Below are 24,517 nucleotides of genomic sequence, written 5' to 3'. Positions count from 1 at the left end.
GGCATGCCCAGGCTTTTACACCAAAACACAAGGAAAGCATTCAAGCCACGAGGACAGTGCAGGTTCTAGTGCAAGATGACAGTTATGAGCAGGCCCCATTGATTTACAGTGACTATAATATTTTATTGCCAGGATTTTTGCTGGTGCTTTTAGGGATCATATTCTACAACTCAATGCTTTTATGCTGTGAAAATCATGAATAAAGTGGCTCTTATCGAGGAAAAGCTGAAGAAACTTGGGCTCTTCAACCCAGAGAGGAAACCTTTTAAAAGATGCTCAAGATAATAAGTAGCACACAGAAACAGCAAGTTAGTGATAACACTTCAAAATAAACATTATGTAAAATAAAGGAAAGTGGGCATAGTTCCACACTGATGAAACTCAAATTTAAAGACGGACAACTTAAATTCTTCATGCAGGGAATGATCTTAAAGTTGCGAAGACAAAAATTTAACTCATTTAAGAATCAGTTAGATATTGTGATTCACAAAGAAGGGAACAGTAGTCTCTTTTATGAAGATGACCCACGATGGACCAATTGGACTTGCTCATTCATGTTAATCTTAGTGATCCTGCCTCTTTAATCCAAGAACAACAAACTGAGGAACTGTTTTGCATTGAACCAAGCACTGAGTGGTCTCTGAGGTAGGACACATCTAATCTGTACAACCTTTACTCTCAAGTGTGGACATCTTCATTGATTGGCCACCTCTATCATCTCTTGCACATCAAGCAGTTTCTCCCTGGGCTTGCCTGCTTCTTCTCCATTTGCCACTTCAACACCATTAATCTTTTCCCATCCAGAAAATGAAACTGGGCGTATACCTAAAACCAGATATATACACTTTTATAAAAATCTTTTTAAAAATCTGTACAGTAGTATGCAAATGTAAAATAATTTAGTATTATGCTCTTAACTTTATAAAACAGCAGAATATGCCAAAGAAAGTAAAATGAATTTTAAAGGGCACTTCACATATAATCAAAGAGGGGTCCAATTTTGCACATTGTAGGATCACACAAATAGCTATGAATTGAATAACCAATCAAGTGCTTGTAGTTGAGGGAGAAAAGATAACCCGGACAACAGAACTCCCTGCTCTTCAAGCAATCTCATGAACTCCCTAATATCTTCCTGAATCACCAGAACAGAGATTTGGGGCCTCGGTTTGGCCTCTCATTTAAAGGGAAAGTCCTTCTAATGCTGCCTCATTCCCTCAGCACCATACTAGTCTGTCACCTTAGGTGTGCAAATCCTGGAGTGAACCCACAACTTTCTGACTAGAGGCAAGAATAACTACCCTACTGGTATCATGCTTTAACTCTGGGCAACTGTGTCTTTAGGAGATAAGGTTTCTCAAATCATGTGGCTTTTCTTCCCATATCTCTAGTTGGTGCATCCACACTTTGGTTCAAATGATACCAAGATTATGCAAAAAAAAATCCAAATTAATCCTATTCTCCCCCGAAGTGCAGAACAAAAATTGAGATTATGTCTCTGCGTGCACGCTGCTGTTCAGAAATTGAGTTATATATATCACAGAAAGAAGACATTTCCATAAATCGTGGCCACAATTAGAGGAAGATCTTTTGGAATTGCTCAACACATTGTGAAGAATGGTGTTTTAAACTACACACCTCTTTGTTTAAGCAAAACCTCCACTGCTTTATATCCTCCTTTTGAAGCAGACACATCCAGTAATCCTAACCGTACATCCTCCAGCACCGACTCAGCCGTTTCAAAGCCATCGTGCATCGTGGTTACAATAACCCCCGTTGGTCCCCTTTTCACCCAGCCACTGCAGTAAAGGCCTGAGAAGATTGGAAGGGCAAAGATAATGAAAAAACACTGCAATGAAATAACATAACACCCAATCCTTCCAGAATTATTTCACACCTGTCCAAGTACATGTTAGAAGTATATAATTTCCAGGCTTTTCCAGTGTCTTGCCATTGTCTCAATAATAAACTAGGTTGCTACTCAAACCTCACCTGATTAAGAGAGATTCAATGGTACATTTTCCTTCTTAAACAAAGCCCATTTGGTACTTCTGAATTACATCCAGTGACATTTCCAATTCATTTACCTGGCAAATATCTACCTGCATAACGTGCCATTGTGCAAAATCCACTATAATTCAATCTCAGGAGGTGGGTGTTGCTGCCATTGTTCACTGTTCATCCCTAATTGTCCTAAGGTGGTGTGCCACCTCCTTAATACAACGGAGTGGGATGCTAGGTCAATTCAGTATGCAGCAGTTAAGAATTAACCACAATGGCTTTGGGCTGAAGTCACATATAAGCCAGACAAAATAAGGATGACAGGTTTCCTTTCCTGCAAGGTCAGTGAGACAGGCTTGTTGTTGTTTTTTATTACAATGACAATTTAACATCTTCAGGGTTATTTTACAAATTCCAGCTTTTGATCTCCTGATTATTTTTGGAAAAAAACAAAATTCGAATTCTAAAACAGCCATGGTGGGGTTTGAATTTTGAGAAAAAAATCTTTGCATTGCTAGTTCAGCAATATAAGCACTACGCTAATATATAAAGTTCATGCACTACAAAGTCTAAGTAATGTTAGAATGGAAGTAAAACAATTAAGGTTGCATTCATCATGAAGTGCTCAATGCTTGTTGCAAGTTCACTTAGCCACACTATCCTGAATTTGACAGAATTTAAAATAAAGGTCTCAATATTCAACCTTCAGCAGTTGTAGCACAAGTGTTAAAGTTTACATGACGTTTATTTAAAAATCAATGAATGTTGTGAAAAGGATACAGTGCACTATGTTCTGATGAGATAATCTTAAAAAATTGTCGATAATGTCTAATAAAGATTGTAAACCAGTCAACATTTAGATGCACAGCACAAGGTACTTGTGAAAGCTAACATTAACATCTGCTCAAAGTCAGTAACCTCCTGACTGGCTTCTTGGTGGTGCTTGGCCCCTGCTTGTTGAGTATACTTTTGTCATATTTTCAAACATTGCAACTTCCTCCATCACAGGTTTTCAAGCTGCCAATTAATTGAAGTTCATGCCAAAGTGAAAGCTAACATTATAAATAACTGGATGAGTTTTTCATTTTTGTTGCTGGTGTAACAATAGAGTGACCTTCAACCTGAGTCACTGCAAAAAAAAAATTACATTTCCTGCATCCCCTCAGTGCCATGAGCTGCAAAGTGGTACCCAGGGCCGTGAATTTTATAAAGTCAGAAACGGCAGGCCTCCAATTACCAAACTGACCTTGATTTGTACGATACGATTAGTTCTTTAACCTAGAGAAATGACAGCAAATCCTTGAGGATATGACTTGCCCTTACAAAACAACCTACAAGGTTCTGCAGCTGAATTTCTTCACTATAAATCAGAAGTGGGTACAAACACAATAGGGAACCACAGAGCTTTAGTCTAATTTTAAGCTTGTTCAGAATTAGACGGGGGTGGGGGGGCCAGGGAAAGAGGAAAAAAATTGTATTAACAGAAATGCACAGCAGCCCATTTGTTGCAATAAGTAATGTTATGTGTGAATACGCTCTCTGATGTAAAGCATCACAGCAGGGATAGGCAAAGCATTAAATCCATGTAAAACTTGCTCACAACAATTAAAACAACCCAATACAATGCAAAGAGATAGGTCCATTTTTGGAGATAGTGAACTGGAAATGTTGAAAATACACAGAAGATCCTTCAGCATCTGTGAAGAGTAAAGTGGTTTGATGTTTAATGTGAAGGTTTCCTGTCTGATCGCTGGTTCGGACAACAGGTCCATACCTGAAATGCCAGCCCGATGTTTCTCTCTACAGATGCTGATGGATGGTCATTTATGAGTGAGCTCTGTATTGCTACCAACTAACCTGGTGCATGCAGGACCCGTCCCAAATTATTTGGGATAATCCCTTGCTGCTCATCAAATGGAACAGAGGGGTCAATGGGATGGCTTTTGTAGCCAATGCTGCTCAGCACTAATCCACACTCCAAATCTTCAATGTCTTCTGTCTGAACGGACTTTGCAGACTCTCCTAAACCCTCAGAGAAAGGAAAAGTTCTCCAGTAGTCAAGCCAAACACATACAAACTCAGTTGTCTTCCAATATAGAAGATGATGCATAAAAGTACTCAGTTACAAAAAGATCAAACAAAATAAGCAGCATTTAAATTAACATTTAACAACTTGAAGTTATTTAGTGTATTTAACATAGTAAAATTTCCCACGGCAATTCACAGAAATATTACCCAATTACAGTTGACACCGAGTCACAGTAGGTCATCATTTTTGGGTACTAAGGGAATTAAGGGGTATGGAGACAGCGTATAAAGATAGAGCTGAGATGGCAGCTCATCTCCATGTTCAAGGGCAATTAAGGATGGGCAACAAATGCTCGCCTTGTTAACAATGTTCACAGCCCAGGGAGAATTTAGAGAAAAAAAATTAGCCATGATCTTGAATAGCAGCGCAGGCTCAAGGGCCAAATGGCCTACTCCTATTTCTTAAGTTCTTATGAGGACTTGTCACCAAAAGCTTAGTCAAAGAGGTAGGTTTTAATGAGCATTTTAGAGGGTGGTGGGGGGGGGAAGGAAGAAGGGGGGAGGAAGAAGTGGGGGGAGGCGTGTAGAGATTTAAGAAGGGAATTCCAAAGCTTAGGATCTAAGCAGTTGAAGGCTTGGCCAAAGGAGCAGCACTCACGAATACAAAAAAGAGGCCAGAATGGAAGAAAGCAGAGATACAGTAGCATGGTAAGAATCACACAAATACAAATGTACTAGCTGTAGTGTTCATTTTCACGTCTACCCTCCAATCCCAATGCACCAAATAAATTTTGAACCCTAGCCTCACACCTGATAAAATAAAGGTTCTGGTAATCATGGATGCATCACAGATACAGTACACACAGAATGCCAAGCAGTATCTACCTCCAGTTTGTTAACAGACAGCCGAATCCCAGCCACCCGTTTGCCATCATTACTGGGTATCACCTCCAAGGGGCTCCGCAAGAACTGAAGGCCCCATTCTTTACTGGCTGCTGCTTGGCGCTCAGCTTCTTTCGCAGGAGACTTTTCAAGAGCAGCTTTTATCATGAGCTCCGACAGCCGCTTCCTTGGCCTTGGCAAGTCTGGAAAGTAACAGATAGCAGAATTTAGTAAAGATATTTAGGTTTAATGTTTTCTTTATGGTTAAAAAAGCAAAGGGAAGGCAAGGACCGGTTAAAGGTTAGGTCCCTCTTTGGATCTTTTAACCACCACTTTCTAGGCAGAAGAGCTGTTTGATGATCATTTAGAGCTATAAATGTAACACTTCATTTGGTAATCCCAAATAATGCCCCCTCTAAACTTCTCATTGTGTACAGCTTGCTTATTTAAATGCTTGGTGCCTTTAGATTCTTTTGCATGGCCATGCACGAGTGACATCATAAAGGGGACAATTTGCAAGTGACCAGTGCTGTACCTTCTGGGTTGCTATGAGGCCACATACAGATGCAGCCTACAGGGAGCGTTACCCCCAAAGCCAAGCTATCTAAAGCACAGGATTTTAGGCAACGTGAAAAGGAAAAACAGAAAGAGATTCCAGATTTGCAACTGAGTTTCCCAAAGGAAAGGATAATTTTAGATCTGATCAGGTTCTATGTTGGATTAGAACTAGGATGTCAAACTTATTTTAAAAGGAACTCCAGAGCACTTGATAGGGTCGTCAGCTTAAGGCACAGGTTTCTAATTAGGTTAGAAGTCTTAAAGGTGCATGAGGAGTTTCTAACTAGTCTGTGAAGTTGGGTTTCTCTGTCTGTTGGTCATTAAGATTTCTGCATTTGTTGACTTACATTATTATATAAACAAACAATTTCTGCAATGAGAGAACTTTAATTTATATAGCACCTTTTTGAACATTCCAAAAGCATCATACAATGAGTTACATCTGAGGTGTAGTCACTGTTAGATATGCAAACTGCAGCTAATTTACACACAATGTCCCATAAACAGCAAGTAAGATAAAAGCAAAATATTGTGGATGCTGGAAATCTGAAACAAAAATACCTGGAAAAACTCAGCAGGTCTGACAGCATCTGCAGAGAGGAATACAGTTGACGTTTTGAGTCAGAACGATGAAGAGTCATACGGATTCAAAACGTCAACTGTATTCCTCTCCGCAGATGCTGTCAGACCTGCTGAGCAAGTAAGAAAATCTGGTTTGATGGCGCTGCTTAAGATATAAGTGCTGGACAGAACACTGGGAGACCACTTCTGTTCTTCTTCAAATTGAAGCATGGGATAGTTTACAAACCTTGGTCCAGTTAGGTGCACAAGCTCAGAATGCTGAAATTTAAGGACTTTACAAAAGATAAAACTTTACACTTTAAAAAGGACTTTTCTCAGGGCATATGTATTCAGGCATCCAGGGGTGACTTTGTAGAAAAATGATATTGCTTCTTTCAAGACAAGATGATCTCTTGAATAGTCAGAAAATGTACCTGTGCACTTGAAATGGCCAACTTCCTTCTTTAATGACTAGAGGTTTTCAGAGAAGAAAGGAAGCTACTCCTGGCCAAAATGTGTCAATTCCACTTATGCAATCAGTACAGAATCATGCTATACGAAGGATTGTCAAGTACAAAAATATTCTCTTGCAAAATAGCAATGAGATACTATGTTCAAACAAAATAAACTATCTACATTTGCCAAGGTCTTCATTTTCAAGGAATCATGGCAAACAGACATTTAAACAACATTTAAATGCTTATTTCCAGTGACATACATGCAAGACAAAGATAGAAGAAACAATGATGTATATCTACTTGGCACTTAATATAACATAAGAAACACCAACTGTGTTAATTATCCCTGTTTACTGTAGATTACACCTTTTCAGTGCTATACCAATGTCTTAGGTTAGGACAACAGTTCAATCCAATACTTAAGCTGGATGGTAAATTGTCATAAACGGGTAAGACTTGAGCCCCTTTGCAATGAATTCAATATAACTCTTATCAAATGAGATTGCTTTTTCAATTCTTGCTGTTTGTTATTTAGCTCTTGCTGCAACTTGTCTAATTCCTCGTTTCCTTTGGGAGGTTTTCTTCAAGGAGCTCCAATTTGTGGCGAATGTTAACTTGCCAGTATGCTCAGCCTTCTTGCTAAGACTGTTTGCTGACATGATCAATACATTTACATTGTTTGAAAGTAGTTTCTTTTCTTCAAGTTCTGCAATTTTCTCCATTACACATTCTTTTCTTCATTTCTCCTCCACTTTCTGTTCTAAATGTGCTTCATAGTGTGCTCTTGCAGATACTGCCAAAGCAAGTAGTCTTTGCTAATTTTTACATTGGTCACGTCTTCAAAATTCACATGATCATGTACTGTGCATTGTGCTACAATGGATTTATCCTTCCAGGTTTTTTGCTTCAACCTCCAACTGAAAATCCTCTTTCCACAGTAGCTTGGCCATGTGACAATACAAGAATTAACTTGACAACTTCAAGCAGCTTTGCGTATGCTTGGTCTGCTATGCACTCAATACATCAACTCTATCCCTTCCAGGATCGAACTTTGCAAAATTTGGCCTTGTTAAACACAGGAATTCTGCTAATGAAAAGTGTGAACTGCTGGTGGACCTCCTCACAATCTCTCTCTTTGAGCCTCTGCACATTCGTAAGCATGTTCATTACCCATTTGAATCTCTCACTGCACCAAGAGGGGGCTGGTGGTCTCATCATGGGAGGGAGATCTTCAGACAAGAAGAATGTCTTTGGTGCATCTGTTTGATAATCTGAGAGAAAAAGCTCCAGGTGAAGTGCCACTGACTTGAAGAAATGCTGAATGACTCTTAAAAAGGTGTTTAACTGCTGCTGCAAAGCTTTGGAATGATTTGATGCCTGGATTTGGGACAGAAGAACAGGCATTACTATCAAGCACAGCCCCAGACTGGGAAGATGGTGGTGTTGTGGTAATGTCACTGGGGTAGTAATCCCGAGGGCCAGGCTAATGCTCTGAGGGACAAGGGTTCAAATCCCACCAAAACAGCTGGTGGAATTTAAATTCAATAAATAACACCTGGAATAGAAAGCAACTCAGTTTCATGGTCACCGTTACTACCATCGATTGTTGTAGAAACCCATCTGGTTCACTAATGTCCTTTAGGAAAGGAAATCTGCTATCAGCTGGCCAGGCCTAGAGCAACATGATTAACTCTTGATCACCCTCTCTGAAATGGCCTAGCATGCCACTCAGTTAAATGGCAAAGAGGGATGAGCAACAAATGCAGGTCCTTGCCAGCAACACACATATCCCATGAAACAATAAGTGAAAAAAAAGTGGTAGGCTTAGTTGGGTCTAAAGTAAGTCCAATTTCAGCTCCAGTCTTTTTCTTAAAGAAGCTCGACAATCCTGACCCTACAATACTGCTACAGATATCCAAATTGATCAAATGTTTCACTCATGTACGATTTCAGAGCACTGTCAAAGTCCAGAGTCAAGTTGAACTTTACACAAAATTACCTGCATATTGGTTTCCTTTGCATTCACTCACACGGACTGTATTCTGGGTGCAGTTAATTTATGATTGATGCCAAATTTCCCCATTGTTATATTTAGAAGAATTCAAACCCAAACGAACACGAGGAAAATTAAGCCAATTAATCTGGAAATATGTTGCATCAAATATTCAAGCAATACCGTGCACCTGCATTTCATGATATGACAACGACCCTGGGCAAGCAATCGTTGCCGCCCAGGCCTCTGCTAATTATCTACATATACAGAGCTGCATGCTCGAATGTGAAGAATGCATTCACTATGCATGGTGTAAACAAGAGCTCATGAATCAGCTTGCTCTATGTACAGCCTCTGCGGTTCAGCTAGTCCATTGTTCAATATTGCGCCACAGTGGCTCTGTATTGCACAAGGCCTTGCTCTTGCCTCAACAACACCTCCCCAACTTTTATTCACAGTAAGGGAATTTTAATCTTAACTATTCTTAAATCTCCTGCTAACTACAGAATACCATAAGAGTATAAATTGATACAAGTCGATATGATAATCATTTTTTGCTTCCAAATAAGAATTTGGAACGTTTAATTATTGTATAAAACTTAAATTCATTTCAAGAGGGATTGGAAAAAAAATAAGAAATATGCCCTGAATTTCTGTGCCTACAAAGAAATTTATGTGCTTTGTCGCTTTGAGGAAATTTCAGCCAAATTTGATTAAATATAGCAGCATTTTTGTTTTGTCTTGTCTCATACGGCCGAAGGTAGAATGAGAGAATCCCTCTCCAACCACAAAATGCGCGATTGACCGGAATCAAAAGTAGACAGACATTGATGAATATTGTTCACTGGGAGTGCAAGGTGTAGGTGCAAACCACGTCAAATGCATTGATGTGCATAATTACAGTCATATAAATGCAGGAAAAGAATAGTAATAATGCTTCTTGTAAAATGTAACTTAGAGCCTTGTGCGCAAGTGACTTTTCAGTCCCATCCTGTTTTAATAAACACACTCCCTCCCCTAATTTTATTTATGCTACTCCTGTCCCTATCCTATTTGCATCACTCCTTCCCCATCCCACTTCAATTTGTCCCACTCTTCTTGTTCATACTTTATTCATTCTCATTTCTTTCTCCATTCTCAATTTTTTCTGAATTACCTCTATCCTGCTCCACCAATTCAATTTCATCAACTCCTATTAGTCCCGCTCTCCTGCTTTTCGTCATTGTTCCCTCTAGCCTGATTCAGTTTGATTTTCTAATCACAAACCCCATCTCACAGTACTGCGGGAATCTACTCATGGCAAACAAATGAATATTTCGACCAATAAATAATTTTGAATTGGCAGCAGCATTCACTGCAAGCTTGCGTAAACCAAACAAATATGTAATCAAAACAGAGAAGCAAGGATTGCAAGTACGTTATCTCACACAGCAAGCATGCGCGGCTTGTCTTGAGTATTCGTTTCATTGTGCTCGGGGTGTACGGCGTGTATTGCAAGCATTATTATTTCGAAATTTTGTTCAGTCAGGAAAACAGTCATCGTGGGTAGGTAGCATGTGCATGTGCTTAACATTTACCAAAGATTAATGTACAATTGAAAGCATGCTACATGGTGATAGCTTAAGTTAGGTCACCTGCTAGTGAAATTTTCAACGCATCAAACAGAATGCAGTTTTAGGGCAAATTGTTTCTTTTTTGATCCAGTCTTTTTTCAAAACCAAGGGCCAAATTCATGGACTTTAAGACTTGTGTGATGAACCCAGTGAAGGTAGACAATCATTTTACCTAACTAAGTGCTTTGGGGATTCTTGGGACATGGAGGAATTTGCATCGATAAAGAACTTTTTTCTTCTCCGGCCTGCACTCCTGTCAAAATGGGATATCCGCGCTGGAAATCTGGAGGATTCTTCATTCTCCTAGTGTTCAATAGTAGAATGAGCTTCAACCCCTGGCAGTGAAGCTCTCACTTGCAGTAACTTAATATCAGTCCGTTACAAAAAAAATCACATTTGGGCAGAAACCAAGAAGTCCAGACTTTATTGACCTTCACATCAAAACATTTGCAATCATGACATTTATCACATGATTTAATAACCTAACCCAAATTTCAGACCTTGAGAAAATCTCATTGACCATGAGAAAACAGGGCTCTGAAGATGAATTATCCATTATAAAAATAACAAAACATGGAAAAATCATAACACAACCGCGGAATGGTTTGCTTTTGGGTTTTGGGCAAAGTTTAATCAAAAAAAAGATAAAACCTACGAGGCCTTCCTAAACAAGACTACAGCTATTTGAAAGTCTATTCATGTACTTATTTAGGGAGGGAATGAGATCACTAGCAAAGCAGCTACTAAATAAGTGATCATAGTCTCACCTTTAACAATCTGTTTGAGCCCCTCAAAGTCACTGGGATGCAGCAATGGATGAGTATCAGGCAAATTAATCATCTCACGCAGCTCCTATTGGAGGTAAATAAGAGAATAAACTTACTTTACACTCAATCGTATATGCACCCATTACCATGAAAAATGAAAAAATATTAATTTCAAGATTTTTTTTAAAGAATCAAGTTTGTCACTCTAGTTTTAGAAAAAAATCCTGCAAACACAATATGTCTTCCACAATCAAAAAAACTGAATCTTTATCTTATTTTTAGCAATCTCATACTAACATCACTGTCTAAATTGGCAAATTAAAAAACTCGACCATGGCTCATTGTTGACAGCATGTAGGCCTGGTAATTGACAGCACTTCACTGAAAAGCCCTTCTGAAAAAGTGCACTAAGTCCTAATTAAATAAACATTAAATCTATGGGAACTTTCATTCCCTCTATCCATAATCAAGTCAACAGGAAAAATGTTAATGAATAATGAGTTTCACCTCAATAAATTTGGTTAAGTTTATTGGTCTTCAGCATATAACTTCATCTATGTCAGATTATGACTCCAATCCAACCTAAAGATCTGAAGAAGAGTCATAAGGACTCAAAATGTTAACTCTGTCTTTCTCTCCACAGATGCTGTCAGACCTGCTGAGTTTTTCCAGCAAATTTTGTTTCTGTTTTGTTTCAGATTTCCAGCATCCACAGTATTTTGCTTTTAACCAACCTAAAGATTGACTGGTGAAAAAAAACCCAGCCCTAAACGTAGGGAGAGCTTCTGAACCATCAACTGTCTGGAAATTTGGACATGAATCGAGACATTTTGGGTCACCTGTAGATCAGTGTGGAGCACTGCACTACCCTGGATTTCCCATTGCCCCCCACCCCTGAAAAAAACAAGTTTGCAACAGGTTGCTTTGCCACCACAACAGGCGTAAATCCCAAAGGATGCACAAACTCCTCCTGGAACGGTCCCACACCACTCACCCAAGTGTGCAGCAGGCAGGCTTTCGAACTTGGGTCACAGTTTGCATTGACACAGAGTCAAAGATATTTTACATCAACAAACACAATGTGGTATAGCTGGCCTGTTAGTGTAAGTGAACAATTACATTGAAACTTGCAAAATATAACAAAATGGGTTCAGTGTTCAAGATAGCAGCACAGATAAAGAAAAAAACAATTCGATTATGAAACCACGATAGGTGCTTGGAAGAGAATATCGTGAACTGAAGCGATACAAAAAATAGGTGTATCGGACATAAAGTAACAGCACGCTTACACAAGGCAAAACCATGTATTTATACTCTAATGAGGATGGATGCAGGTTTATATAAATACCATACCTTTATGGTAAACGCCACCTGGAGAGGTCCCCTTCTCCCAACAAGTAGTACCCGCTTTACCTTACTAGCTGCTATAGCCTCCAAAGCATGTGCAGCGATATCAGTTTTCTGTAAATATATATCCAACTATTATAATTAGATCATTCTGAAAGTGGATGATACTTCCCTAAAGCTTTGTAAGTATTCATTAACTGTACAAAAAAATCATTTCAATACATTCTATTATAAATGCCTATATTTATAATGGAAGCTATGCAAATTGTTGCAATTTTATCTTCACACCAGCGGAGGCACTGTCACCCCTCAGTTTTGCATTTTCCAGTTACTCAACTTACACTATAGAAACAAAAAAGTTCCTATCGTCCTGCCAACGTTCCCCCTCTTCTCAAATTACTGTCAGTTTTACTATTTACCTATTTTTTTGTTATTTATACAAACATACTAAACTGATGGATAGGAAAAGATCCATCAACCCTGCCCCAACCACAATGGCCAGAGAATCATGACTGGCCATTTCCTTCTATGTATTTTGGATCATTTGAAGGTATAAATTGTGCAAATGAATTTAAATATTCTCTTTAAAACACTGCATTTTGATGACAATTATGGGAATAAATTATTTATGAATGAAAAGCTGGATAAAATTTAAAACAGGAATTCACAGACCTTAAGCAAGTCAATCGGAGAAAGGAGAATCCTGGCTACATCCAACGCCACATTTCCATGTCCCAAGATGACTGCTGTTTCACTGCTCAACTCAGGGTCCAGCTACAAAAGAAAATACCAAAAGATTTAAGCTTCTTGTATATGAAGGGCAAAAATCATTAAAAAATACTCACTCAACAACCAACATTTTAACTGGAAACATATAACACTCCTGGCTAAAGAAAACTTTGCACAGAGTTAGATTTCTCAAATTTGCCATTTCCAATTTCTGACTCCATTTTTTACTCCAAAGACAAACTTATAATTCAACAGCATTCCTCCTGTACACAGTCGAAATAGGTAACAGAAAGTGAAGGAGTTTCTGGGTCAAAAGAGGGATAATGGAAGGGTTGAACAAAAAAGAAGTGAAGGCTTTCAAGTTTACAAACTACAGGTGGAACAACAATAACTAAACAAGAAAGAAAAAAAAATGTTAAAACCTTTCCAATGGCTTTATTCCTCTTACATATTTCTCCAATAAATTATTTTGAGAGTAAAGCTTCAAACATTTAAAACAGCCAACGATTTCATTTATTTTATTTATGGCCCCTATCAATGCTGAGTTCTTTAATGACCTTTATGCATTTTTCAATGTCTACAGATACTGCAATTCTATACATAAAAGTGTCATAAATATTCTGTTTACCTTGTACTTTTCCACATCCCCAGATAGCACTCTGGCAGAGGTCACTGCTGTACATTCATGGGACTCATAATGCTTAGAAAACATTAAATGTAACGAGGACAAGATTAACGTCTGTCATTGGGAAATTGTTGGAATCCATTATTAAGGAAGTAGTAATGGAGCATTTGGAAAGTCAAAATGCAATCCATCAGAGTCAGCATGGTTTTATGAAGAGAAAATCGTGTTTGACTAATTTGCTACAGTTCTTTGAAGATGTGACAAGCAAAGTGGATAATGGGGATCCTGTAGATGCAGTCTATCTGGAGTTCCAGAAGGCCTTTGACAAGGTGCCGCACAAAAGATTATTAACACAAGGTAAGATCACACGGAGTTAGGGGTAATATATTAGCTTGGATAGAGGATTGGCTAACCAACAGAAAGCAGAGTTGGGATAAATGGGTCTTTTTCTGGATGACAAGCTGTAACTAGTGGGGTGCCACAGGTTTCAGTCCTTGGGCCCCAACTATTTACAAACTATATTAATGACTTTGGATTCAGGGATAGAAGGTACAATAGCTAAATTTGCAGATGACACCAAAATTGTTGCAAGTAGGAAAGTAAGTTGCAATGAAGAAATAAGAAATTTACAAATGGATATGGACAGGTTAGGTGAATGGGCCAAAATTTGGCAGATGGAGTTTAAGGTGGATAAGTGTGAGGTTATTCATTTTGGTCAGAAGAATAAAAGGGCGACTTATTATTTAAATGGAGAGAAACTTCAGAATGCTTCAGTGCAGAGGGGTCTGGGTGTCTTCGTGCATGAATCGCTGAAAGCTAGTATACAGGTAATAAGGCAAATGGAATTTTGGCATTTATTGCTAAAGGAAGAGAGTATAAAAATAGGGACGTGTTGTTGCAACTGTACAAGGCATTGTTGAGACAGCACCTGGGGTACTATGCAGTTTTAGTCCCCTTACTTGAGGAAGGATGTAGTTGCATTGCAGGCGGTTCAGAGGTGGTTCATTAGATTGATTCCAGAGATGCGGGACATGTCTTATGAGGAGAGATTGAGCAATTTAGGCCTATACTCGCTAGAGTTGAGAAGGATGACAGCAGATCTAATTGAGGTATATAAGATACTAAAGGGGATAGACAAAGTAGACATGGAGCAGATGTTTCCCCTTGTGGGGCATTCTAGAACGAGGGACCATAGTTTTAGGCTCAGCGGTGGGAGATTTAAATCAGAGATGAGGAGGAATTACTTTTCTCAAAGGGTTGTGAATCTGTGGAATTCATCACCTCAGAGTGCAGTGGATGCCGGGACGCTGAATAAATTTAAGGAGAAGGAGAAAGACAGGTTTTTAATTAGTGACGGGTTGAAGGGTTATGGGGAGAAGGCGGGAAACTGGGAGTTGAGGCCGAAATGAGATCAGCCATGATCATATTGAGTGGTGGGGCAGGCTCGAGGGGCTGAAATGCCTACTCCTGCTCCTAGTTTGTATGTTCTTATGACATGTTGGTCTGTGTTATTTTTCTGACCAAATAACACAAATATATCTGCTGCATATTAGGCAACAAACTGAATTAGGATTTATTTCAAAATTAATAAAATACTTGTACTGGGTGCAATGGCTTTCCAGCTTTTGGTACAAACAGTTGTGTTTGATTGAGTACTAAAATGTTCAGGTACAGTCAAAGGGGAGTACTGATTTAAATTATTAGAATTCTTAGAAATAGGAAATGGCTATTATGTCCGTCAAGTTGATCCTTCTTTCGGAATCAACACAATTGTTAGATTTTCTCAATAATTGCAACTGATGAGGATAAGTTAATGGTATTTTTTGTTCTAAATAAAGCAGTTGGGGGGGGGGTTTGGATTTTGATATCTTTTAACAAAATTTTTATATAGCTTTCTCCCCCAATTTTAAGTACCACTTTCTACCAATTTTGATAGCAAAAAAAAAGGGAACCAGAAAAATACCCCCCAAAAAAACTTTAAACTATCCTAAAGAGCGAATCTCAGAGCATTCTGAAATATAATGCAGCTTGTGAGTTGACTTACATTTCTGTTTTCAGGTAAACCGTTATACCAGCCTACAAACGTTCTTGCAGAATAGACACCCAGTAGATTCTCCCCAGGAATGCCAAGTGTTCGATTAGCTTCAGCTCCATAGGTCTGGGACGACAAAGTGTTTTGTTATCGACTTATAATAAAATGCTTGGCTTTATATGATAAAACAGCTGGTAGAAATACTGCACAACATTGAACACAATTAATAACTGAAGTTCAACAGTTGGCACCTAGAGAAATAAAAGCAAAAGAGGTACACCAAGGATCAAGTTCAGGCCATGAAGGAGACAATATCGGCCATCAATTAACATTTCCAATAGAGTTTCTTGGCTCAGTGTTGAGGATTAGCATAGCCAAAACGTTTGGAGGCTGGGAAATATTTAACAAAGTTAATGATTTCTTACCAATATCAAAGCATGGTATGCCTGTTTCAGCTCCTCTATGCTTACATCCTTCCCAACAGTAACATTGCCATAAAATGAGCAGCGATCATGATGTGCCGTCTGGGTGAACGCATTGATGACATTCTGAGGAGTGGAAACATCATGAACACATTGATATCTCAAAGGGGGCATTACACAAGAGATATTTCATGTAACATGAGCTAGTGTTAAGGTTATGACGACTGATTTTTTTTTTATTTGTGCATTTTGCCTTACACTTCACAAGCAGAGGTGGGAACAGCAAAAATGTTTCATTTCAACCATATCCACCTCTTCATTAATAACTCAAAATACTTTTCTTCTGTAATGCAGTGGGCACATCCTCACAATACCGGACCCCCCTGCAGTCAATATAGAGAAACTTACCGCACTACGTATTCCAAGTGAATTCCAAATAATCTTGAAAGGTTCTTTAGATTTGTTTTATTACTTAAAATGTTATAGGTCAACAGAGACATCTGCAAACCAGTACATACAACCTTGTAGATAGCATCTGCGAGTTTTAACCATGAGCTTCAAGCTTTCAGCGCTGAAAGATTTCCTGTGCCGTTACTCATAGCTAGATGTAATGTGCAAATGATATAACCCACTTCTCTTTGTAAAAAGGTTTACCCTGCAACATATTATAAGTGAGACTAAGAAATATCTGCTATGCATGGAGAGTAGATACATAAATTTAACAATCTATTCTAGCCTTCCTTTGGAGGGACTGCACCTTTCCAAAAATTGCAACATCAACAAGTAAATGTATTATAGAAACATTACAATTAAGCCATATTAAGGGCACTTCCTCAGTAAAAGTGACAAGGTGTGCCAGCATCTGCTCTTTGTAATTGCTTTTAGAAAGAAAAGTTGAAATGAGGGAAAGACTATCTTAAATTACGCCAAATAAGCAGTAACAGCTGTGTATTCTACTTGGGTGCAAAAATACTTCAATTTATGAAATTATGTTTAGGGCAATTTTACATATCTATTTTTATCTTTTCATTCAATAACCTGTGTTTAATAGACTACTTGACATTAGGCATTAGTTCGAGTATATACAAATTGCAGTTGAATTCTGTAAATGGCTCAATCCCCTTCCACACCTAATAAGGCGGGCAGCTGGATTCTGTCCAACGCCGATTAGAGACTGGACTAACCTTCACTTCTGGATGGTCAGGAGCAACACCAAATCTCACAAGGCCAAATGGGACTGGCAGCTTCTCATAAATGTCAACCACAGCCAATTCATGGTACTGGAACACAAGAATAAAGACAGCAAATCATTTAAACCAGTGTACTGCCCTTCTCTACCGAACAGATATAAATTTCAAGGTCCACTATGTGGAAACAAACTGCCTATAAATAATACAGAAAATCTAAGTGTAAACACAATGTTAAAAATTGTACAACTTCCACCCTGCCACTACTTAGATTATATAAATCAGGATTTGTAGTTTACAAAGCAAAATACAAGTTTTAAACACATCCAAATCATGAATGATATAATCACCAGAAATTCCCAAGTCTTTCCTCAGAGTTGACAGAGAGAGCTTCAGGGGTCTATTTACATTGAAAGTAACTAACAAGGAATCTCAACATCCCTTTCCTTGACTCCAAAAAAGGGTGAGGGAAGAGATTGGCTCTATGCATTTTATGTACAAAACTGTAAGCATGCTCTTTACAAACACATTTACAATTTTGTTATGCAGACATAATACATGGAGGAATATTTGCCCAGTGTCATCAGGGAACTGATGCACTATGCCCAGTGTAAGGGAGCAGAGTTTATATGTAGACTTTACACTGGATTAGTAAATGCATTTCTGTAGTTGTTATTTCAGTTTCCCAAAAGTACAAGTCACGGTAACTTCTCCAAACTGTTTCACCCAATGAGGTCATATAATCCTCTAAAAATAACTGGGAAAAGAGACCATATTAATTATAATTGTACCTCAATTCATAAAAATGGCCAACAGTAAATGGCTCTATTACCAATATTAATGGTTTGTAAGTCCATCCAAACAGTATTAATTTCAGTTTCTCAACACTCACTGCACAAAATACAAGCAGCAAACACACATCATTTCACTTGAAAATCACAAAGTATAATTGTGTTTTTTTTGGGAAAATTGTCCCCATCCAACTGTTGGTCCTCCTCTTCTAAAACCACACCAAACCTTGCTGGGGTATGATTCTATGGCTGATCTGTACCTCTCCCAAGTTTCTGTTATGTAAGTTAGCCAAGACAGCAAATGTCAGCATGTTATTCACACTGGGGTTCTGATCCTGTCCTCCCCTAACATTTATAAACATAAACTTTCATCAGTTTGCAACCAGGAGCAGCAACTCTGGATGATTTTACTCTGCCTGCACCCCAGGTAGGTCTGGGTCACTAAGGCCAATCATAACCTAACACACCCAACTGACAAGTTCCAAGTTCCAACTCTGCATACACCACAGATAAAACCAAGGACCCTTCCAGTCTGTGGGGTCCAGTACTACATTAGGTGAGGCACCAACAACTGAGCCACTGGCAGCAGCCTGCGTACAATACTTCCTAAACCCGTGCTTAGGAACAGGAGTAGGCCATTTAGCTCCTCAAGCATGTTCCACCATTCAAATATTGCATAGCTGATCTGTATTCATTCAATTGCCTCAGCTCAATATCTCCTAAAACAATTACCTAACAAAGAGCTATCATCCTTAGTTTTGAAGTTTTTAACTTTTTAAATTGACCCCCAATCTCAAGAACCTTTTGGGAGTGATGGTGTTCCAATTAGCACGGAACCACATTTGTGTGAAGAAGTCAACAGTGATAAATTGGGGAAAGCAAAAAAATTTGGATACAAATAATCCCCATCTGCCGACTCCATCCCTCTCCCTGGCACCTGACCAAGGCTGAACCAGACCATTCACAATCTTGGTGTCACATTTGATCCCAAGAGGAGCCTCCTAACTCACAATCCTGCCATCACTTATGAACCTATGAAATACCTTGAGACATCTTTAAAAGGTGCTATATAAATACAAGTTGCTGTTATCTTTAAGCATTTGTTTAGTCAAACTGAAAATAGATGCTTGATAGCAGCAATCTTCACCCAATTGCTCCTGTGTGTGAATTTTCACCACTACAATTTCTTTTATATAAGATTACCTTGAGTAGGTGCTGGGCAGTGTAGAAACCGGCAGGACCACTACCGATGATACAAACTTTAAGCTCAGGATATGTTATTGAGGACAACCCTCGCACTCCTAAATTGAAAACATGAGACACACGTTATTACAATAAGTCAGTGAATCCAAGACTGACTTGGACTGCAAGAATTAGATTTAAGTTAGATTGTTTAAAAAAAGGACAACAATGTTATTTATTAAAATATCAATACATTTGCTTTATATCTTGTGCAGGCACAGGGAATAGACTACAGTTCTCATTCATTCATTCTTAGGGATGTGACCACTCTCCTATATATCTGCTATCAGCATCTTGTTGACTGTTAAGCAAAACAGGATAAGAAAACAAACATTCTGGAAATGGGATAAGCACCTATAAAGAGAAAAGAGGAGTGTACATTTCCTTATGTACACGAGGCAGAAAAACAGACAGTAATCCGTCAGATAACAAGGCTCACAAAAAAAATGCAGATCATGATGCCAAAATTACTGCATGGAAGTTTGTATTGGTTTGCATTAGCAATTAGGCATCAAACACAATCACACCGACCTCTCACCCTAACAATTCCAATGTTCCTAACCCAGGTCTTGGATGGAGTGCTACCTGCAGCCCAAGAGCAGCGGCTTTTTGCATGGAGCCCATGCTAACATGACCTGTAAACTTTAGATAATCCTGTAGGATTGAGCAAAGTCAACCGCCGAAACAAAATTAGGATTAAAGACACACTTTAAACCAGAGTACAGGCAAGTCACAGCGAAGGGCACAGGTCACAACATCAGAGGCTGAGAATGATGCCTATCCTTCAAGACCCTCCGTGCCTTCTCCTCCTCCCTCAGACCCTCCGCGCCTTCTCCTCCTCCCCCAGACCCTCCACGCCTCCCCCAAACCCTCCGCGCCTCCACTACCCTCCCCCAGACCCTCCGCGCCTCCACCAGCCTCCCCCAGACCCTCTACGCCTCCACTACCCTCCCCCAGACCCTCCGCGCCGCCCCCAGACCCTCCGCGCCTCCCCCAGACCCTCCGTGCCTCCCCCAGACCCTCCGCGCCTCCGCCACCCTCCCCCAGACCCTCCGCGCCTCCGCCACCCTCCCCCAGACCCTCCGCGCCTCCGCCACCCTCCCCCAGACCCTCCTCGCCTCCGCCACCCTCCCCCAGACCCTCCGCGCCTCCGCCACCCTCCCCCAGACCCTCCTCGCCTCCGCCACCCTCCCCCAGACCCTCCTCGCCTCCGCCACCCTTCCCCAGACCCTCCCCCAGACCCTCCGCGCCTCCACCACCCTCCCCCAGACCCTCACCGGCCCTCGCTATCGCCCAGATCCTCATCCTCCCGCCCCCCCGAAAGGTCCATCCTCTGCTGCGGGACCTCAGGCCTCCGTCACTGGCCCGCGGTGCCTCTCACCGGAAAAGACCCTGCTCCTGCCGCCGCCGCTCGCCCTGCGATAAATCCTCGCTAGAAGAGCACCGACTGGCCCCAAGATCCCCATTGCACCGCCACTTGCTCCCCTCTCCCAGCCGTCATTCCCCAGGCAAAGGTCAAAGAGCAGCCTCTAGATCACATGGTGCAGCGAGGAGGCGGTGCTTAGAGCCCCCACCAATCAGAACGCGCTTTTCCTGAGTCTAACCCCGCCTCTACCTGCTGGAATAAGAGATGTATTTCTATTGGGTAGTGAGGAGGGAAGATTATGAAACACGAATTGTGATTGGCTGGGAGCGTTTCCAGGGCCTGTCAACCACAAGAGCTGTCTTCATAGTTAAATGCTGAGGAGACTGAGGGGACATTTAATTGAGGTGTATACATTATGGGGAGTCCATATAGAGTGGATAGGAAGGACTGATTCCCCTTAGTAGAGAGATCAATAACCAGAGGGCATTTTTTAAAATTTGTTAACGGGATATGGGTGTCACGAACAAGACCAGCATTTATTGCCCATCCCTAATTGCCCTTGAACTGAGTGTTTTGCTGGACCATTTCAGAGGGCAGTTTAGAGCCAACCACATTGCTGTAGGTCTGGAGTCACATGTAGGCCAGACCAGGTAAGGATGGCAGATTTCCTTCCCTAAAGGTCTTTGGTGAACCTGAAGGGTTTTCACAACAATCGATGATTGTTCCGTGGTCACCATTACTGAGACTAGCTTTCCATTCCAACTCCTTGTGACAAGTGTTATTTGTTCAGGTTCATCATTATCTTTATCCTGCTACTCAGAATTGTTTTTAAAAATGTGTTCATGGAATGTGAGGCCAGTGTTTATTGCCCATCCCTAATTGCCCTTGTGTCATTTTGAGGTCCTGGCCCCTCTGCTTTGGGTAATCCATCACATAGTGATACTTCGGGTCATACCTGAAGCACCTATTAACTATTTCTTGGGAATTCCTGGGTTTCGTTCACCTATTATTGCTGTTCCAAATCTGTCTTCTCCTGTAATGGCAAAATCTTCTAAAGGTGCTTCCATACTCATTCTGCCTGTCTTTAATCCTTTCATTGTATTGACTCCTGCCCCCATCTGGACCATTTCAAAATCTGGCAATCGTTGAGTCCTCTATTCTTTATGTCACTGTGGAATGTCCCATTTGTTGGATGAAGGCTAAAAGAAATTATTGTTTCCCTAGGATTATTTTCATTGCAGCAGACATCTTATCCAACAGGGCCTCCCTCTCTGTGAACCAAGTGCCAGTTAGAACAAGTGCCCTGTCCATATAAGACATCTTAGCTCAATCCAGTAATGTAAATGCTCCAGGGTTTCCCAGATTGAATTTTGTCAATCTTTTATACAAACTGTCAAAGTTCATGATACATTCTTCCATGAAATGACCGTCTGTTTTCCTAAATGTATCAAAGTCTGACCATAGTTCATAAGCATTTAACAGATCATCTTTCTTGTAGATGTGATCCAGGAACTCCAATAGAAGGTTGAAACCTTCATCATTATCCAATTGATGGGCATCCCTCACACAAAATACTTTATTTCTGATTTTACCCCTATAGGAAGCAGCAACATCAACATTGTTTCCTCTTTGGTAGGGCCATAACACATGTCCACATATCTATTTCATTCTGTCACTGGACAAATGATTCAGACTCTGAGAATATTGGAGAGTATTCCACAATGGCCACCAAGCTTGTGGTTTACTGTCCGAAGTTTTTTTTCTTAATTTACAACCTTCACATTTAAACAACTGTCCTCTGCTATTATGTTGTACCCCAGAAAGCCAGTTGGTGAAGGATAGAACCGTAGCCAATCTTTACACACTCTTATAAAAGTTTGTTTACAGAGTTACACATTACAAGCAGCCAACAACCACAGTTTCAGTCTGTGTCTATTTATAAAGTCACGAGTGAATCCCCATTTACAATGAGACCCAAAGTAAACGCAAAGAAATGCATCTTATCCTTCAATTAGGCAATTTACAGCCTTCCAGACTCAACGTTGAGATCAGCAATATCAGATCATAACCTCTGCTGTTGCCATTTACATCTCCTTTAGACCCATCTTTTGTTTCTTTACTTGTGCCATTACCATACTTTTTTGTCTCTCACAATTATTCCTTTTGTCCTTTAATCTCTCCTGTCTTTCGCTCTATTACCAACTTTCCTTTTTGTAGTTTTCTGAAGAAGGGTCATACAGACTCAAAACGTCAACTCTGTTTTTCCCTCCACAGATGCTGTCAGACCTGCTGAATTTTTCCAGCATTTTCTGTTTTTCTTTCACATTTCCAGCATCTGCAGTATTTTCCTTTTTTTCCTTTTTGTTCATTCCCTTCATCCCCCCCCTCTTTTTCCCTGTCTCTGTACTTAAAACCTGTTACATCTCAAAATCTTTTCAGTTCAACCTGAAATGCTAATTCTGTTTCTCTTTCAACTGGTATTATCTAACCAACTGAATATTTTCAGCATTTCTTTTTTTATTTAAGATTTCCTGATGCATCCACAATATTTTGCTTTTGTTTTGCAAGAGTCAAGTCTGAAGGTAACAAAAACATGGATAAGGGTTTCGGATGCAGATCGCTGAGGTAAAACTTGAGGCCAGCAATGCTAAAATTACCAAAGTAGGCAGCTATTATGGTTTTGGTATGATCCAATTTCTAGTAATAACTCCACAGCAAACTCGAGATAGGATGAACTCAAAGGGTTAGTTTATTTGCACACACTCAAACATGGGAGATGGCATTGCAACGTTGCCTCCTTTCCATTCATAGAGTAAAAAAGGTATAGAGAGAAGAAAGATTTGCAGTGCAAAGACCACAGTGAAAAGAAATATTATTGTTTCACGTGAGTTCAGAGCCCAGGATCAAAGCCCAATGAGGTATTCCTTCACGGAAGTATGTGAGCTGAAAGCCAATGCTGGTTAATTCACTTTTCTGATGGCGTTGGCTTCACACAATGAGATAGGCCTGTGAAGATGATTCTGTCTTGTGGCTAATGGTACAGGCTTTCCAGTAGAAGCAATGTAGATGTGGGCCAGGTATTCAATCTGGATAGAGCCTCTTTTCTGTCCTGCTGCTAGTTAGATGGAAAAATGGCAGACTGAGTTTGCAGTACAGCAATATAAGGCAACATAACTGGTTCCACCAGCTAGAGGTTCACGTCACATGACTCCCACCTCTACACGTTGGCTGGAATTTTCCAGCTCCTCATGCCGGCAGGATCTTCTGGTCCTGCCGCTGTGAATGGAGATTTCAATGGCTTGCCGGCCCCAAGTGCAACCTCAGGGAGATCGACTCTAAATGTAAAAAAGCTAAAAATAGAAAAATAAAATTTCCCTAACATGTCCCCTCATGTGACACTGTCACATGAGTTGGGGCATGTCCATAATTTTTACAAAAACTTTATTAAATTTTTTTAAAAACCTACATGAAACCTCATTCCGCCCGTAGATGAGGTTTCATGCTTTTTCTAATTCGCGCCGGGGCTTCTGGCCTGCCCACCAACCTTATGGTTGGACGGGCAGGTCCTTTAATTACTTAATTGACTCTGTCATTGGCCTCAATTGGCCATTGACAGGTCGGCAGGCGGGCAGCTGATTTCGCTGCGCCCCCGCCTACCTGAAAATTTAAATGGGGCGTGGTGATGTCGGGAGTTCCGCCCGACGTCACCGTGCGTCATTTTACACGTCGGTGAGAGGGCCCCGCCCCCGGTCGCCGACACGTAAAATCCTGCCCATTATGTTGTGTAATGATAGAGTGAACACTGGATAAGTATAGAGTCTATTAAGTAAGAATAGATACTGTAATTTGTGACTGTAGTTACCATGGAACAAATATAGGTACTACTCTGGATGCATTGAGTAAATAGGCTGGTTG

General features: G+C 40.2%; 1 protein-coding gene across 1 annotated transcript; it reads right to left on the bottom strand.

Moving 5' to 3' along the window:
• Positions 1 to 445: 445 nt before the first annotated feature.
• On the bottom strand, positions 446 to 20,762 carry fdxr (ferredoxin reductase). The gene is made up of 12 exons (XM_078570763.1): positions 20,618 to 20,762; positions 19,198 to 19,295; positions 17,201 to 17,296; positions 16,020 to 16,142; positions 15,607 to 15,720; positions 12,881 to 12,982; positions 12,215 to 12,322; positions 10,862 to 10,946; positions 4,915 to 5,114; positions 3,859 to 4,030; positions 1,639 to 1,812; positions 446 to 825 (listed from the first exon to the last, which is right to left on the bottom strand). Exons 1-12 carry the CDS (start codon positions 20,700 to 20,702, stop codon positions 695 to 697), a joined length of 1,488 nt encoding a protein of 495 aa, XP_078426889.1. The 5' UTR covers positions 20,703 to 20,762; the 3' UTR covers positions 446 to 694.
• Between the last annotated feature and the right edge of the window lie 3,755 nt (positions 20,763 to 24,517).

The sequence above is a fragment of the Cetorhinus maximus genome, chromosome 24 (assembly GCF_964194155.1).
Source record: "Cetorhinus maximus chromosome 24, sCetMax3.hap1.1, whole genome shotgun sequence".
Classification (NCBI taxonomy): domain Eukaryota; kingdom Metazoa; phylum Chordata; class Chondrichthyes; order Lamniformes; family Cetorhinidae; genus Cetorhinus; species Cetorhinus maximus.
Note: the sequence above shows the minus strand (reverse complement) of the source record. Positions and strands in the feature narration are given on the sequence as shown.

Bases quoted from the DNA above. Each gene is read 5' to 3' on its own strand.
- fdxr (XM_078570763.1), bottom strand. From the start codon at position 20,702: ATGGGGATCTTGGGGCCAGTCGGTGCTCTTCTAGCGAGGATTTATCGC. The intron at 4,031-4,914 runs GTAGATACTGCT...CCTTTCTCTGAG, and splicing joins TGTCTGTTAACAAACTGGAG to GGTTTAGGAGAGTCTGCAAA. The intron at 826-1,638 runs GTGTGTAGTTTA...ATCTGGTTTTAG, and splicing joins GGTTTTGCTTAAACAAAGAG to GTATACGCCCAGTTTCATTT.